Consider the following 13,223-nt stretch of genomic DNA (forward strand, 5'->3'; position numbering starts at 1 on the left):
ATAAAAAGATCAGTGGTTTCCAGGTATTGTGAAGACAGAGATGAATAGGCAGACCACAGAGGATTTTTAGGGACTGTAGTATTACTACGATGGTGTACACATGCTATTTTTTTGGTATAATTAATCTACAGTTACATGAGGAACATTATGTTTACCAGACTCCCCCCATCACCAAGCCCCCCCCCCCACAAACCCCATTAGAGTCGCTGTCCATCAGCGAAGTACGATGCTGCAGAATCACTACTTCTCTGTGTTGCACAGCCTTCCCCATGCCCCCCCACCCACATTATACATGCAATTTGTAATGCCCCTTTTCTTTCCCTGCCCCCGCTTATCCCTTCCTTTCCAGTCAGTTTCCCTTTGGTAACTGTTAGTCCATTCTTGGGTTCTGTGTTTCTGCTGTTGTTTTGTTCCTTCAGTTTTTTCTTTGTTCTTATACTCCACATATGAGTGAAATCATATGGTACTTGTCTTTCTCTGCCTGGCTTATTTCACTGAACATAATACCCTCTAGCTGCATCCGTGTTGTTGCAAATGGTAGGATTTGTTTTCTTCTTATGGTTGAATAATACTCTATTGTGTATATGTACCACATCTTCTTTATCCATTCATCTATTGATGGACACTTAGGTTGCTTCCATTTCTTGGCTATTGTAAATAGTGCTGCAATAAACATAGGGGTGCATCTGTCTTTTTCAAACTGGGCTGCTGCATTCTTAGGGTAAATTCCTAGAAGTGGAATTTCCCGGTCAAATGGTATTTCTATTTTGAGATTTTTGAGGAACCTCCATACTGCTTTCCACAGTGGTTGAACTAGTGTACATTCCCACCAGCAGTGTAGGAGGGTTCCCATTTCTCCACAACCTGGCCAACATTTGTTGCTGTTTGTCTTTTGGATGGTGGCGATCCTTACTGGTGTGAGGTGATATCTCATTGTGGTTTCAATTTGCTTTTCTCTGATGATTAGCAATGTGTAGCATCTTTTCATGTGTCTGTTGGCCATCTGAATTTCTTCTTTGGAGAAGTGTCTGTTCAGATCCTTTGCCCATTTTTTAATTGGATTTTTTGGTTTTTGTTTGATGAGGTGTGTGAGCTCTTTATATATTTTGGATGTCAACCCTTTATCAGATCTTTCATTTATGAATATATTCTCCCATACTGTAGGATACCATTTTGTTCTATTGGTGGTGTCCTTTGCTATACAGAAGCTTTTCAGCTTGATATAGTCCCACTTACTCATTTTTGCTTTTATTTCCCTTGCCTGGGGAGATTTGTTCATGAAGAAGTCACTCATGTTTATATCCAGGAGATTTTTGCCTATGTTTTTTTCTAAGAGTTTTATGGTTTCATGACTTACATTCAGGTCTTTGATCCATTTCAAATTTACTTTTGTGTATGGGGTTAGACAATGATCCAGTTTCATTCTCTTACATGTAGCTGTCCATTTTTGCTAATACCAACTGTTGAAGAGGCTGTCCTTTCCCCATTGTATGTCTATGGCTCCTTTATCATATATTAATTGACCATATATGTTTGGGTTAATGTCTGGAGTCTCTATTCTGTTCCACTGGTCTGTTGGTCTGTTCTTGTGCCAGTACCAAATTGTCTTGATTACTGTGGCTTTGTAGTACAGCTTGAGGTTGGGAAGCGAGATGCCCCCTGCTTTATTCTTCTTTTTCAGGATTGCTTTGGCTATTTGGGGTCTTTTGTGGTTCCATATGAATTTTAAAACTATTTGTTCCAATTTGTTGAAGAATGTTGTTGGTATTTTGATAGGCATTGCATTGAATCTGTAGATTGCTTTAGGCAGGATGGCCATTTTGACAATGTTAATTCTTCCTAGCCAAGAGCATGGGATGAATTTCCAGTTGTTAGTGTCCTCTTTAATTTCTCTTAAGAGTGTCTTGTAGTTTTCAGGGTATAGGTCTTTCACTTCCTTGGTTAGGTTTATTCCTAGGTATTTTATTCTTTTTGATGCAATTGTGAATGGAATTGTTTTCCTGATTTCTCTTTCTGTTAATTCATCATTAGTGTATAGGAAAGCAACAGATTTCTGTGTATTAATTTTGTATCCTGAAACTTTGCTGAATTCAGATGTTAGTTCTAGTAGTTTTGGAATGGAGTCTTTAAGGTTTTTTATGTACTATAGCATGTCATCTGCAAATAGTGACAGTTTGACTTCCTCTTTACCAGTCTGGTTTCCTTGTATTTCTTTGTTTTTTCTGATTGCCGTGGCTAGGACCTCCAGTACTATATTGAATAACAGTGGGGAGAGTGGGCATCCCTGTGTTATTCCCAATCTTAGAGGAAAGGCTTTCAGCTTCTCACTGTTAAGTATGATGTTGGCTGTGGGTTTGTCATATATGGCCTTTATTATGTTGAGGTACTTGCCCTCTATGATCATTTTGTTGAGGGTTTTTATCATGAATGTATGTTGAATTTTATCAAATGCTTTTTCAGTATCTGTGGAAATGATCATGTGGTTTCTGTCCTTCTTTTTGTTGATGTGGTGGATGATGTTGATGGATTTTTGAATGTTGTACAATCCTTGCATCCCTGAGATGAATCCCACTTGATCATGGTACATGATCCTCTTGAAGTATTTTTGAATTTGGTTTGCTAATATTTTGTTGTGTATATTTGCATCTATGTTCATCAGGGATATTGGTCTGTAATTTTCTTTTTTGGTGGGGTCTTTTCCTGGTTTTGGTATTAGAGTGATGCTGGCTTCGTAGAATGAGTTTGCAAGTATTCCCTCCTCTTCTATTTTTTGGAAAACTTTAAGGAGGATGGATATTATGTCTTCCCTATATGTCTGGTAAAATTCAGTGGTGAATCATCTGGCCCAGGGATTTTGTTCTTGGGTAGTTTTTTGAATACCGCTTCAATTTCTTGGCTGGTAATTGGCCTGTTTAGACTTTCTGTTTCTTCCTTGGTCAGTCTTAGAAGGTTGTATTTTTCTAGGAAGTTGTCCATTTTTGCTAGGTTTTGCAGCTTGTTAGCATATATATTTTCATAGTATTCTCTGATAATTTGTTGTATTTCTGTGGGGTCCGTTATGATTTTTCCTTTCTCATTTCTGATTCTGTTGATGTGTGTAGATTCTCTTTTTCTCTTAATAAGTCTGGCTACAGGCTTATCTATTTTGTTTATTTTCTCGAAGAACCAGCTCTTGGTTTCATTGATTTTTTCTATTATTTTATTGTTCTCAATTTTATTTATTTCTTCTCTGATCTTTATTATGTCCCTCCTTCTGCTGACTTTGGGCCTCATTTTTTCTTCTTTTTCCAGTTTCAATAATTGTGACTTTAGACTATTCATTTGGGAATGTTCTTCCTTCTTTAGATAAGCCTGGATTGCTATATACTTTCCTCTTAGAACTGTCTTCACTGTATCCCACAGAAGTTGGGGCTTTATGCTCTCGGTGTCATTTGTCTCCATATATTGCTTGGTCTCTGTTTTAATTTGCTCATTGATCCATTGTTTATTTAGAAGCATGTTGTTAAGCCTCCATTGTTTGTGAGCCTTTCTGTTTTCTTTGTATAATTTATTTCTAGTTTTATCCGTTTGTGGTCCAAGAAGTTGGTTGGTAGGATTGCAATCTTTTTGAATTTGCTGAGGCTCTTTTTGTGGCCTAGTATGTGGTCTATTCTGGAAAATATTCCATGTGCACTTGAGAATAATGTGTATCCTGCTGCTTTCGGGTGTAGAGTTCTGTAGATGTCTGTTAAGCCCATCTGTTCTAGTGTGTTGTTCAGTGCCTCTGTGTCCTTACTTATTTTCTGTCTGGTAGATCTGTCCTTTGGAGTGAGTGGTGTGTTGAAGTCTCCCAGAATGAATGCATTGCATTCTATTTCCTCCTTTAGTTCTGTTAGTATTTGTTTCACATATGTTGGTGCTCCTGTATTGGGTGCATATATATTTATACTGGTTATATCCTCTTACTGGGCGGACCTCTTTATCATTATTTAATGTCCTTCTTTATCTCTTGTTACTTTCTTTGTTTTGAAGTGTATTTTTTCTGATAGTACTGCTATACCTGCTTTTTTCTCCATATTGTTTACATGAAATATATTTTTCCATCCCTTGACTTTTAGTTTGTGTATGTATTTAGGTTTGAGGTGAGTCTCTTGTAAGCAGCATATAGATGAGTCTTGCTTTTTTATCCACTCTGTTACTCTTTGTCTTTTGATTGGTGAATTCAGTCCATTTACATTTAGGGTGATTATTGAGAGATATGTACTTATTACAATTGCAGGCTTTAGATTTGTGGTTACCAAAGGTTCAAGGCTAGCTTCTTTACTATCTAACTGTCTAACTTTACTCACTTATTAAGCTATTGTAAGCACAGTGTGATGATTATTTCCCTCCAATCTTATTTCTCCTCTTCCAATCTTTGTGTGTTAGGTGTTTTATTCTGTGTTCTTTTGTGCTTCCTTTGACTTCTTTTGTGAGTGGTAGATTTTATCTTTTTGCCTTTAGTTAGTATTTGGTTGGTCTGCTTTCCTTGCTGTGATTTTATTTTCTCTGGTGACATCTATTTAGCCTTAGGAGTGCTTCCTTCTAGAGCAGTCCCTGTGAAATACCCTGTAGAGGTGGTTTATGGGAGGCAAATTTCCCCAAGTTTTGCTTGTCTGGGAATTGTTTAATCCCTCCTTTATATTTTAATGATAATTGTGCTGGATACAGTATTCTTGGTTCAAGGCCCTTCTGTTTCATTGCATTAAATATATCATGCCATTCTCTTCTGGCCTGTAACGTTTCTTTTGAGAAGTCTGATGATAGCCTAATGGGTTTTCCTTTGTAGGTGACATTTTTTCTCTCTCTGGCTACCTTTAATACTCTGTCCTTGTCTTTTATCTTTTCCTTTTTAATTATTATATGTCTTGGTGTTGTCCTCCTTGGGCCCTTTATGCTGGGAGTTCTGTACACCTCCATTGTCTGAGAGACTATTTCCTCCCCCAGTTTGGGGAAGTTTTCAGCAATTATTTTTCAAAGACACTTTCTATCCCTTTTTCTCTCTTTTCTTCTTCTGGTACCCTTTTAATGCAAATATTGTTCTGTTTGGATTGGTCACAGAGTTCTCTTAATATTCTTTCATTCCTGGAGATCCTTTTATCTCTCTCTGCATCAGCTTCTCTGTGCTTTTGTTCTCTGATATTTCTATTTCATTAAAGGCCTCTTGCACCTCATCCAGTCTACTTTTAAGTCCTTCCAAAGATTGTTTTATTTCTGTATTCTCTCTCTGTACTTGCTCCTTTAGCTGTTGCATATTTCTCTGAAGATCCATCAGCATGTTTATGATGTTTATTTTGAATTCTTTTTCAGGGGAATTGGTTAAATCTATCTCCCCAGGCCCTCTCTCGTGGATTGCCTCGGTAATTTTGGACTGGACCAAATTCTTCTGCCTTTTCATGGTGATAAAGGTAGCTGTAGGCAGGTAGTATGTGTGTCAGCTGGGAAAACAAAGTCCTTTCCTGCTTGCTGGTCACCTTACTATTCTCCACTGCCTGTATCAGTTACCCACACTCCTGGAGCAGCCTCTGGGTTAATCCCCTAAGCTGCTGTGGGCGGGGTCTCCATCAGAGTAGCTCAGAGCCCTGCTGGTTTTAGCAGGTGCGCCAGGTATGCTCTCCTGTGAAAGCGGCACCCCTGCCAGGCAACTGTGTGCTGATGGCAGCCTTTGTGTCTGGCCCGGGTGGCTGTGTGCTGGGCTAAGATTTTGGGTGGCTGCTGGGGGCGTGGCTGCTCCTGGGCCACTCTTCTGCCACTGCCACTGGCTCCTGAGGACTGCTCCCAGGCCCCTCTGGTGCCCCTGTCACTGCCAGCTCATGTAGGCTGCTCCTGGCCCCCTCTGGCACTCCTACTGCTGGCTCACTCGGGCGTCTCCTGGGCCCCTCTGGCACCACTGCCGTTGGTGCACATGGCCGCTCTCCCGCTACTGGGCCAGTGTGTCGGGGTCCATGCCAGTTGGGGGAATGACTGGCAAGCTGCTTGTCACCATGAGGGGCTTCAGAGCTGCAATGCCGCCCAGGTGGTTAGGTCACCTAGAGTTCCCCGGGATTCCCAGGTACTTGGCTGAGTGTGCCAGGATGACTTTATCCAGCTGTGAAGTCCCTGTCCCTTTAAGACTTGCCAAAAGCACTAGCTTTTCTTTTGTCCCAGGGGCACCGGTTGCGGGGACCCGCTCATAGGTTTTGCTTTTCCATTTCTCTAGTATCCAGCACACCGTGCACCATGTGTCTGCGCTCCCGGTGCAGATTACTAGAGCTGTTTGTTTAGCAGTCCTGGGCTTTCACTCCCTCCCCGCTCCAACTCCTTTCTTCCTACTGGGAGGCTGGGGTAGGGGCATGCTCGGGTCCCGCTGGGCCATTGCTTGTATCTTACCCCTTCATGTGATGCTGAGTTCTCGCAGATGTAGATGTAGCCTGGCTGTTGTACTGTATCCACTGGTGTCTCTTTTAGGAATAGTTGTATTTGTTGTATTTTCAAAAATATAGTTGTTTTTGGGAGGAGATTTCCGCTGAACTACTCACACCACCATCTTGGCTCCTCTCTCACATGCTGTTTTACATACTATACATGTTACACATTTGTTCAGAACTATAGAATGGAAAATACCATGAGTGATCCCTAATGTAAGCAATGGACCTTGGGTTATAATGATATATCATTGTTGGTTCATCAGTTATAACAAATACACCACTGTGGTGAGGGATATTCATAATGGAGGAGGCTATGCCTATGTGAGGGCAGGGAGTATATGGGAAATCTCTACCTTCTGCTCAGTTTTTCTGTGAATCTAAAATTTCACTAAAAAACAAATCTGTCAAAGAATATAAGATTTTCCAGCAGGTAGTAATACCTTCTCTAATGTATTTTTACATTTAATGCCATTTCTAATCCTTCATAGACTAGTCATTTACCTCCTATAGCTTTCTAATTTCATGTATGAAATGTTATATGATATGCCACATATATTTTTACTTTATTTCCATAATTTTCACTTCTGTATTTCTTTTCACTTCTGTACTTATACATTGGTCAAACACTAATACGGAGATCATTTTAACTGTGTTTACTTTTTTTTCTCAGTTCAATATTTAGTGTATTTTATGTTCTTTTATCATCTCAGGTGTAATTATTCTATTTTAGTTGTAGTTAATTACTATTAAAATACCAAATTAGAATTTTATAGATGTGATAAACCAAGATATTCTAGAAATGTTTACGGTGTGATTTTGTTTTCTGGATGGAATATATAGATAAATGGAAAAAAATATACTTTGTATTGTATTATGTTGAAAAGTATAGTAAAAATGACCTATAGACTTATATCTATTAATATTTTATCAGTATACTTATTTTCCTCTCATAGTATTGCAAGCACCATTGCTATTATCCAGCACTGATTTCATATTTGAAGTCCCATTACATACTCTGGATCCTAAAAACAAGGTCACAAAAACTGAGGTATGTATAGAGAATTGATGCCATTTACAAATTTTTTTAATTGTGTTTTTTAGTTTACTGAGTTGATTATTATGAAGTATGTATTGTAAAGGTACTTTCAGTTTTAAAGAATTTGTTATAAACACGCACACACCTCATATTTCTCAAAGGCCATTTGTTTTATATATGTGTATGTTTAATAGAACTATTAAAATACTTTAAATAGAATTAAACTATCCCTCTCTGCTTATACAAATGGAAACTATGATCAAAATTTATGTGAAATTTATTGCATATAAGTAAGGAAGTGTGGTGAGAAGCAATAATAAAAATTGGAATAGTCCGGGTGTACAATAAAGTGATTTCTCTGATAATCAGCTCTTTTCTCTCACTTAGATATCTCTTCCTCCATAATTATGAATCCATCTAGAAAGGAAAAAAAGAGAGATATACATAAGAAGGAAAGCTCGTGGATATATTATAGAAATTTGTATTTGTAGTGCACCTTTATTGTCTTTTATATTGCTTTTCCTGCAATTATTTTTGAACCTCTATTGCTTTGAAGAAAACTTATATGAAGACAATATTTAAAATTCATCCTTAAAATGGAAGCAGAGTGTTATATGAAATTATAGTTAGAGAACAATAAAGGATCCCTTTGAAATTAAAACACGATCGTTTCAAGCATAAAATGTCAATAAGACTTTTAACTCTAATAGAACTTTAAGGATGCAAAAGACCTTTTACATCTAAAAAGGAACTTCAGTGAACTGGATTGGATTGAATTCCAGAGAAAATAATTCCTTCATAAATGTGAGATTACTTTATATCATTGAAATTTTATTCAATTGGTCTGAATTTTCTTCAGTGTATTCAAGTTAATTGAATAAATTCAGTTTGGCCCAACAAAGAAGGAAATGTGACTCTAATATACTACTTGGAATTGCCGGGAATGATATTTACAGAGTCATAATGAAACATATAGGGAAATCTTAATGTGTTTATGGAGGAAAATTAAAATGTCATATATACCACATTATATGTGAAATGAAGTATGTATGATGTGTATAATGTATATATGAAAGTTAAAGTGACAAAAGGACTGAGGATGGTAGAAGAAAGGAATGAAACTCATGTTACAGAGTGGGTAATTAAAGGGAATTGTCTTAAGTTGACAGAAAAAAAACTAGAGGTCTAATGCATTCCTTAAGTTATCAGGTGACTAATGGAAAAATTAAAATAATATAAATATCCAAAATTGGGAATGGGGAGAGAAGAGGAGTGGAGATTAGTGTAAATGAGCTAAATCTTGTTTTTTCCAGAGGGCAATAGAGATGATATCTGAGTATGACAAATCATTAAATAGTGTGGTAGTCAGAGTAATGGCCCAAAGTTGTCCAATTCCTGATCCCCAGGATTTGTGAATGTCCTATCTCATATTGCACAATATACTTTGCTTGTGTGTAGTGTGATTAAGATTAAGGAGCCTGAGCAAGGCAAATTATCCTAGATTATCTAAATGGTCCTCATCTAGTGACAAGAGGTTAAACACAGAGAAGCTTCCCTGACTGTGGTGATAAGGGACTGTGATGACAGAAGGGCAGAGAGATGCCATGTTTCAGATTTGAAAATGGTGGAAGGAGGCCACCAGCCAAAGAATGTGTCTGACTTCTAGAAACTAGGATTGTGGCAAGGAAACATTCTTTTTTCCCTAAAGCCTCCATAAAACATTACAGTTTTCTTCTTACCCCTTGACCTTAGTGCAGTGATATCCATGTTGAACTTCTAACCTACAAGATTGTAATATAATAAATTGGTGTTGCTTTAAACTACTAAGTTTGCAGTAATTTGGAAGCAACAAAAAAGCCCTAAAGCATATCAGTGTCACATGTAGAATAAGGCTATAACTGTTAGAGAAAATGCTAATCAGGATGGGCTAAAAATCCATTGCTTCTGGGAAGGTGAACAATTGATGAGAAAGATCTGAGTGGGACAACTGTTTTTTATAAGCATTTTTGAACTATTTATGTAAGCTGTGTACATGTATCTTTTGATAAAATTGTAAAGAAAAATAGTACCATACTACATACACTAAACAAACTAAACAATATTTCCCTGTGGATGATTGTATCATTTCTATTCTTAGAATAGGAAATGAAAAGTGGATAATATTAGAGATCTCATACCATTTCCTCAATTTCAGAATGAGATAAATGAGCTAATAAAATAGTTAGTATGATGTTGTGCCCACCTTCTGTTTTAAAAGGTGTTGTTTTCTTTATAAGGTACAAATGAACTTTATTATAGAGAACACACTTATTAAAACTAAATATTGAAGTACTTAGAGACATTGGGACTAAAACTGACTAATTTTTATCCTAAATATTTCAAATCAATCATGCTTTTGAAAGAAATGAAGTACATTAATTTGTTGCAGTGACAACTGTATGGATCCTTCTATACTCTTCAAGTTTTTGCAGATTAAAATCAGTAAAAAAAAAAAACTGGTTGGAGGCATTATTTTAATAGTATGTTGCACTGGAAAGATGAGTCTGCACACAAGTTATGTACATAGTTTCCAGATTTACCAGAGCACTGCAAAGACAATGCAGAGAATTTCTATATGCTATTCATACACCGTTCCTTATGTTAGTGCCTTATGCAACCATAGAACATTTTTCAAAACTAAGAAATTTACATTAGTACAATATTATTGACTAAACAACAACTCTATTTGGACTTCACCAGCTTTTCACTAATGTCCTTTTACTGTCCCATGGTCTAATCCAGGGTACCATGTTTAGGCTCCTCTGATATGTGACAGGGTCTCAATCTTGCTAATTTTTTATGACCTTGTAAATTTTCAAGAGTACTGGTCTGACTTTTTTTTTTAAGCATGTTCTTTAATTTTTGTTTGTCTAATGTTTTCCCCCTCACTAGACTGAGTTCTTACTTCCTATGGAATTTGAGGAAGAATGTCACAAAAATGAATGTCCTTTTTGTCTCATCATGGGGAGTAAATGGTAATAACATGACTTATCACTGGTGATATATGCTAGGAAGGTTCGAAAAGTTGGAGAAACTATTTTTCCCTTTCCATATTTCTATATTGGATGTAAACAATTGATTTCAGCCCACACTCAAGGGGTAGGAGGGTCAAGCTTCACCTTCTGGAGGGGGAATTCACATATATAATTTGGAAATTTTCTGTATGTAAGAAAGACTATTCCCTCCATCCCTCTATTTATTTACTTAATATATCATATGTGCTCACATATGTTTTTTACTTTCAGTTATAATTCAATGTCACATTGTTTATTTTGTTGGTAAAATTGTTCCAGATTTGGCCATCAGGAGCGATTTTAGACTGGCCCTTTGACATACTCCATCATTGTGATTTTTATGCATTCTCTTACTTTATGGCATTACAGAATGGTCCAAGCTTATCTTTTACTTTACTTGTTCCAGATCCAGAAGCAACATGGGAGAATGGTATTTAGAAACCAAGATCTGTGCACTAGGTTTGCTAGCAGCTACTGGGGTGTCACATATTCTAGGACCTTTTGCCAAATAGAGTCAAGAAATATTTGTATGTATACTAACCCATGGATACACAAATTATCTGTAGTTTATCTGTCTCTCTAAACATGAATGCAAACTGATACCTCTGATTCTGATCTAGCAACACAAGGTTCATTCCAGTCTTCCTTCCTCGCTCATTTTTAATTCCTTTTTCTGACAATGAAAACTTGGCTCTCATTGACAATTTATTTGGTTATTTTTAAACCCTAGTATACTAGTAAAGAAGTTTCAGGATTTTTAACCTGTAGCCTGTGAGAATTGCTAACTTATTTGTCAACTAGAGTATAGTGTTTATCAAGAGTAACTTTTTGTTGTTAGGCTCATAGTTTCTAGTCAAAACAGTTTTCCAAAGTTACTTAGGCTACTCCTCCCCATGCTCACTAACCTCCATGATATTGTTTCATACATTTTTAATACAGTTTGTCATAGTCTGTGATCTATCCTGGGATCCCCAACATCTTAGATGATTGTTTTTTTAATTTATAAACATCTAAGTTCACTCTTCACAGTATACAGTTCTATTGGTTTTGAGAAATAGATGAGTAATTTATCTACCACTTAAGTACATTACAGAAGTTTTATCACCTAAGAATTTTCTGTGTAACCCCTTTGCACTAAACTCCTCCTTCTACCAGTAATTGGCAATCACAGATTTTTTTTCATCCACATAATTTTGCATTTCTAGAATTAGAGAGAATTTAATTATGTAATATGTAGCCATTTAGGTCTGACACCTTTCACTTAGCAAAATATATCTAATATTTATGTTTTTGTATGAATTAATAGTTCACTTATCACTGAATTTTATTCCATTGTATAGATGTACCACAGTTTATTTATCCATTCATTAGTTGAAGGAAATCTTGTTTTTTCTTCCAGTGTTTGGTGATTATAACAAAGCTACTATACACATTATCACATACAGATTTTTGTGTGAACATATGTTTTCAATTCACCTAAGTAAATACTTATGAATGGGATTACTGGGTCATATATGGCAGATGTAGGTTTAGCATTATAATAAACTGCCAGACTGTCCTCCAAAGTGACTGTTTTTCATTTTCATAATCATGAATGAAGGTTCTTGTTACTCTGCATCCTTGCTAGCTAGCATAGCTATTTTGGTATTTTTATTTTACTTGTGTCTCTATCCTTTGTGTACTTTTTATAGTTGTTAATAGGCTCTGAACTTATTTGCATACCCATTTGTTTGCCTAACATCACTTAAGTCATTTTGTCTGTGATTACCACTTTCAATCATTTGAATTTGTGCATAGGCCCATCAAGTGAGTAGATAATATAAATTAAATTTTATATTGCCTATTATAATTTTTATGAATTTATTTTTTGTGTAACAGGATCTTGTCTTACATAATACTTCAAAACGAAGTGTGCTGTGGACTGTGGATATTAGTGGAACTAGCAAACTTTTCAAAAATGGCATATTCCAGTTTAGTGCACTGAGTGGGATTCTGCCACCTCTTGAAGAGTATACTATTTCCATTACTTTTTGTCCAAGTAAGTACTTTTTTCCTATGTTTGTTGTTGATATTTCAATGTATCCTTCACGTATTATTTTATTTGATCATGTATACAAAGGTTTAGATTATTTGCTGTATGTTCTTAAAATAGTTTTGAGAAGTTTTTACTACTAGAATTTTGTGGTAGCCATCCTCAAAAATGGCTCCCAGTGATTCTTACCCACTGGTGTCCATGCACCTGGATAGTCCCCTCCCACATCAAATAGGGCTGATTCATAACCCCTGAGATACCATGCTTGTGTGGTTATATGGATGTATGGGTATGATGGTGTATGGCTCCAAAGGCTAGATCAGAAAAGGCATTGCAACATCTGGCTTCTATTACTGGATTGCTTGCTTTTAGAGAAGCTAGCCAGCATGGCTATTTATATTTCCACTTCCTTTCTGGTTTTTTTAAATTATAACAATTTTATTGTATCTTTTAATAATTAGAATGATAAATTTTCTACCATTAAACATCTGGCACTTGGCCCTTGTACTGAGCTTGTCTGGTTACATCTGGAAGTTTACATGTTAAAATCATGGTCACTAATAATTTTTTTTAAGTATCGTTGATATACAATCTTATGTTTGTGTCAAATGTACAACACAGAGGTTCAACAGTTACCCATATTATTAAATCCTCACCCCCCCTCAGTGTGGTTACTA

The 13,223-nt window shown here is 36.4% G+C and overlaps 1 protein-coding gene across 1 annotated transcript in view; it reads left to right on the forward strand.

The window, feature by feature from the left end:
* CFAP47 (cilia and flagella associated protein 47) overlaps positions 1 to 13,223 on the forward strand; it is a 510,608-nt gene that overhangs the window by 105,264 nt on the left and 392,121 nt on the right. Inside the window, exons 23-24 of the mRNA XM_057495502.1 lie at positions 7,379 to 7,473; positions 12,393 to 12,552. Coding sequence (XP_057351485.1) covers positions 7,379 to 7,473; positions 12,393 to 12,552 — 255 coding nt within the window. The remainder of the gene's footprint in view (positions 1 to 7,378; positions 7,474 to 12,392; positions 12,553 to 13,223) is intronic.

The sequence above is a fragment of the Manis pentadactyla genome, chromosome X, assembly GCF_030020395.1.
Source record: "Manis pentadactyla isolate mManPen7 chromosome X, mManPen7.hap1, whole genome shotgun sequence".
Lineage (NCBI taxonomy): Eukaryota > Metazoa > Chordata > Mammalia > Pholidota > Manidae > Manis > Manis pentadactyla.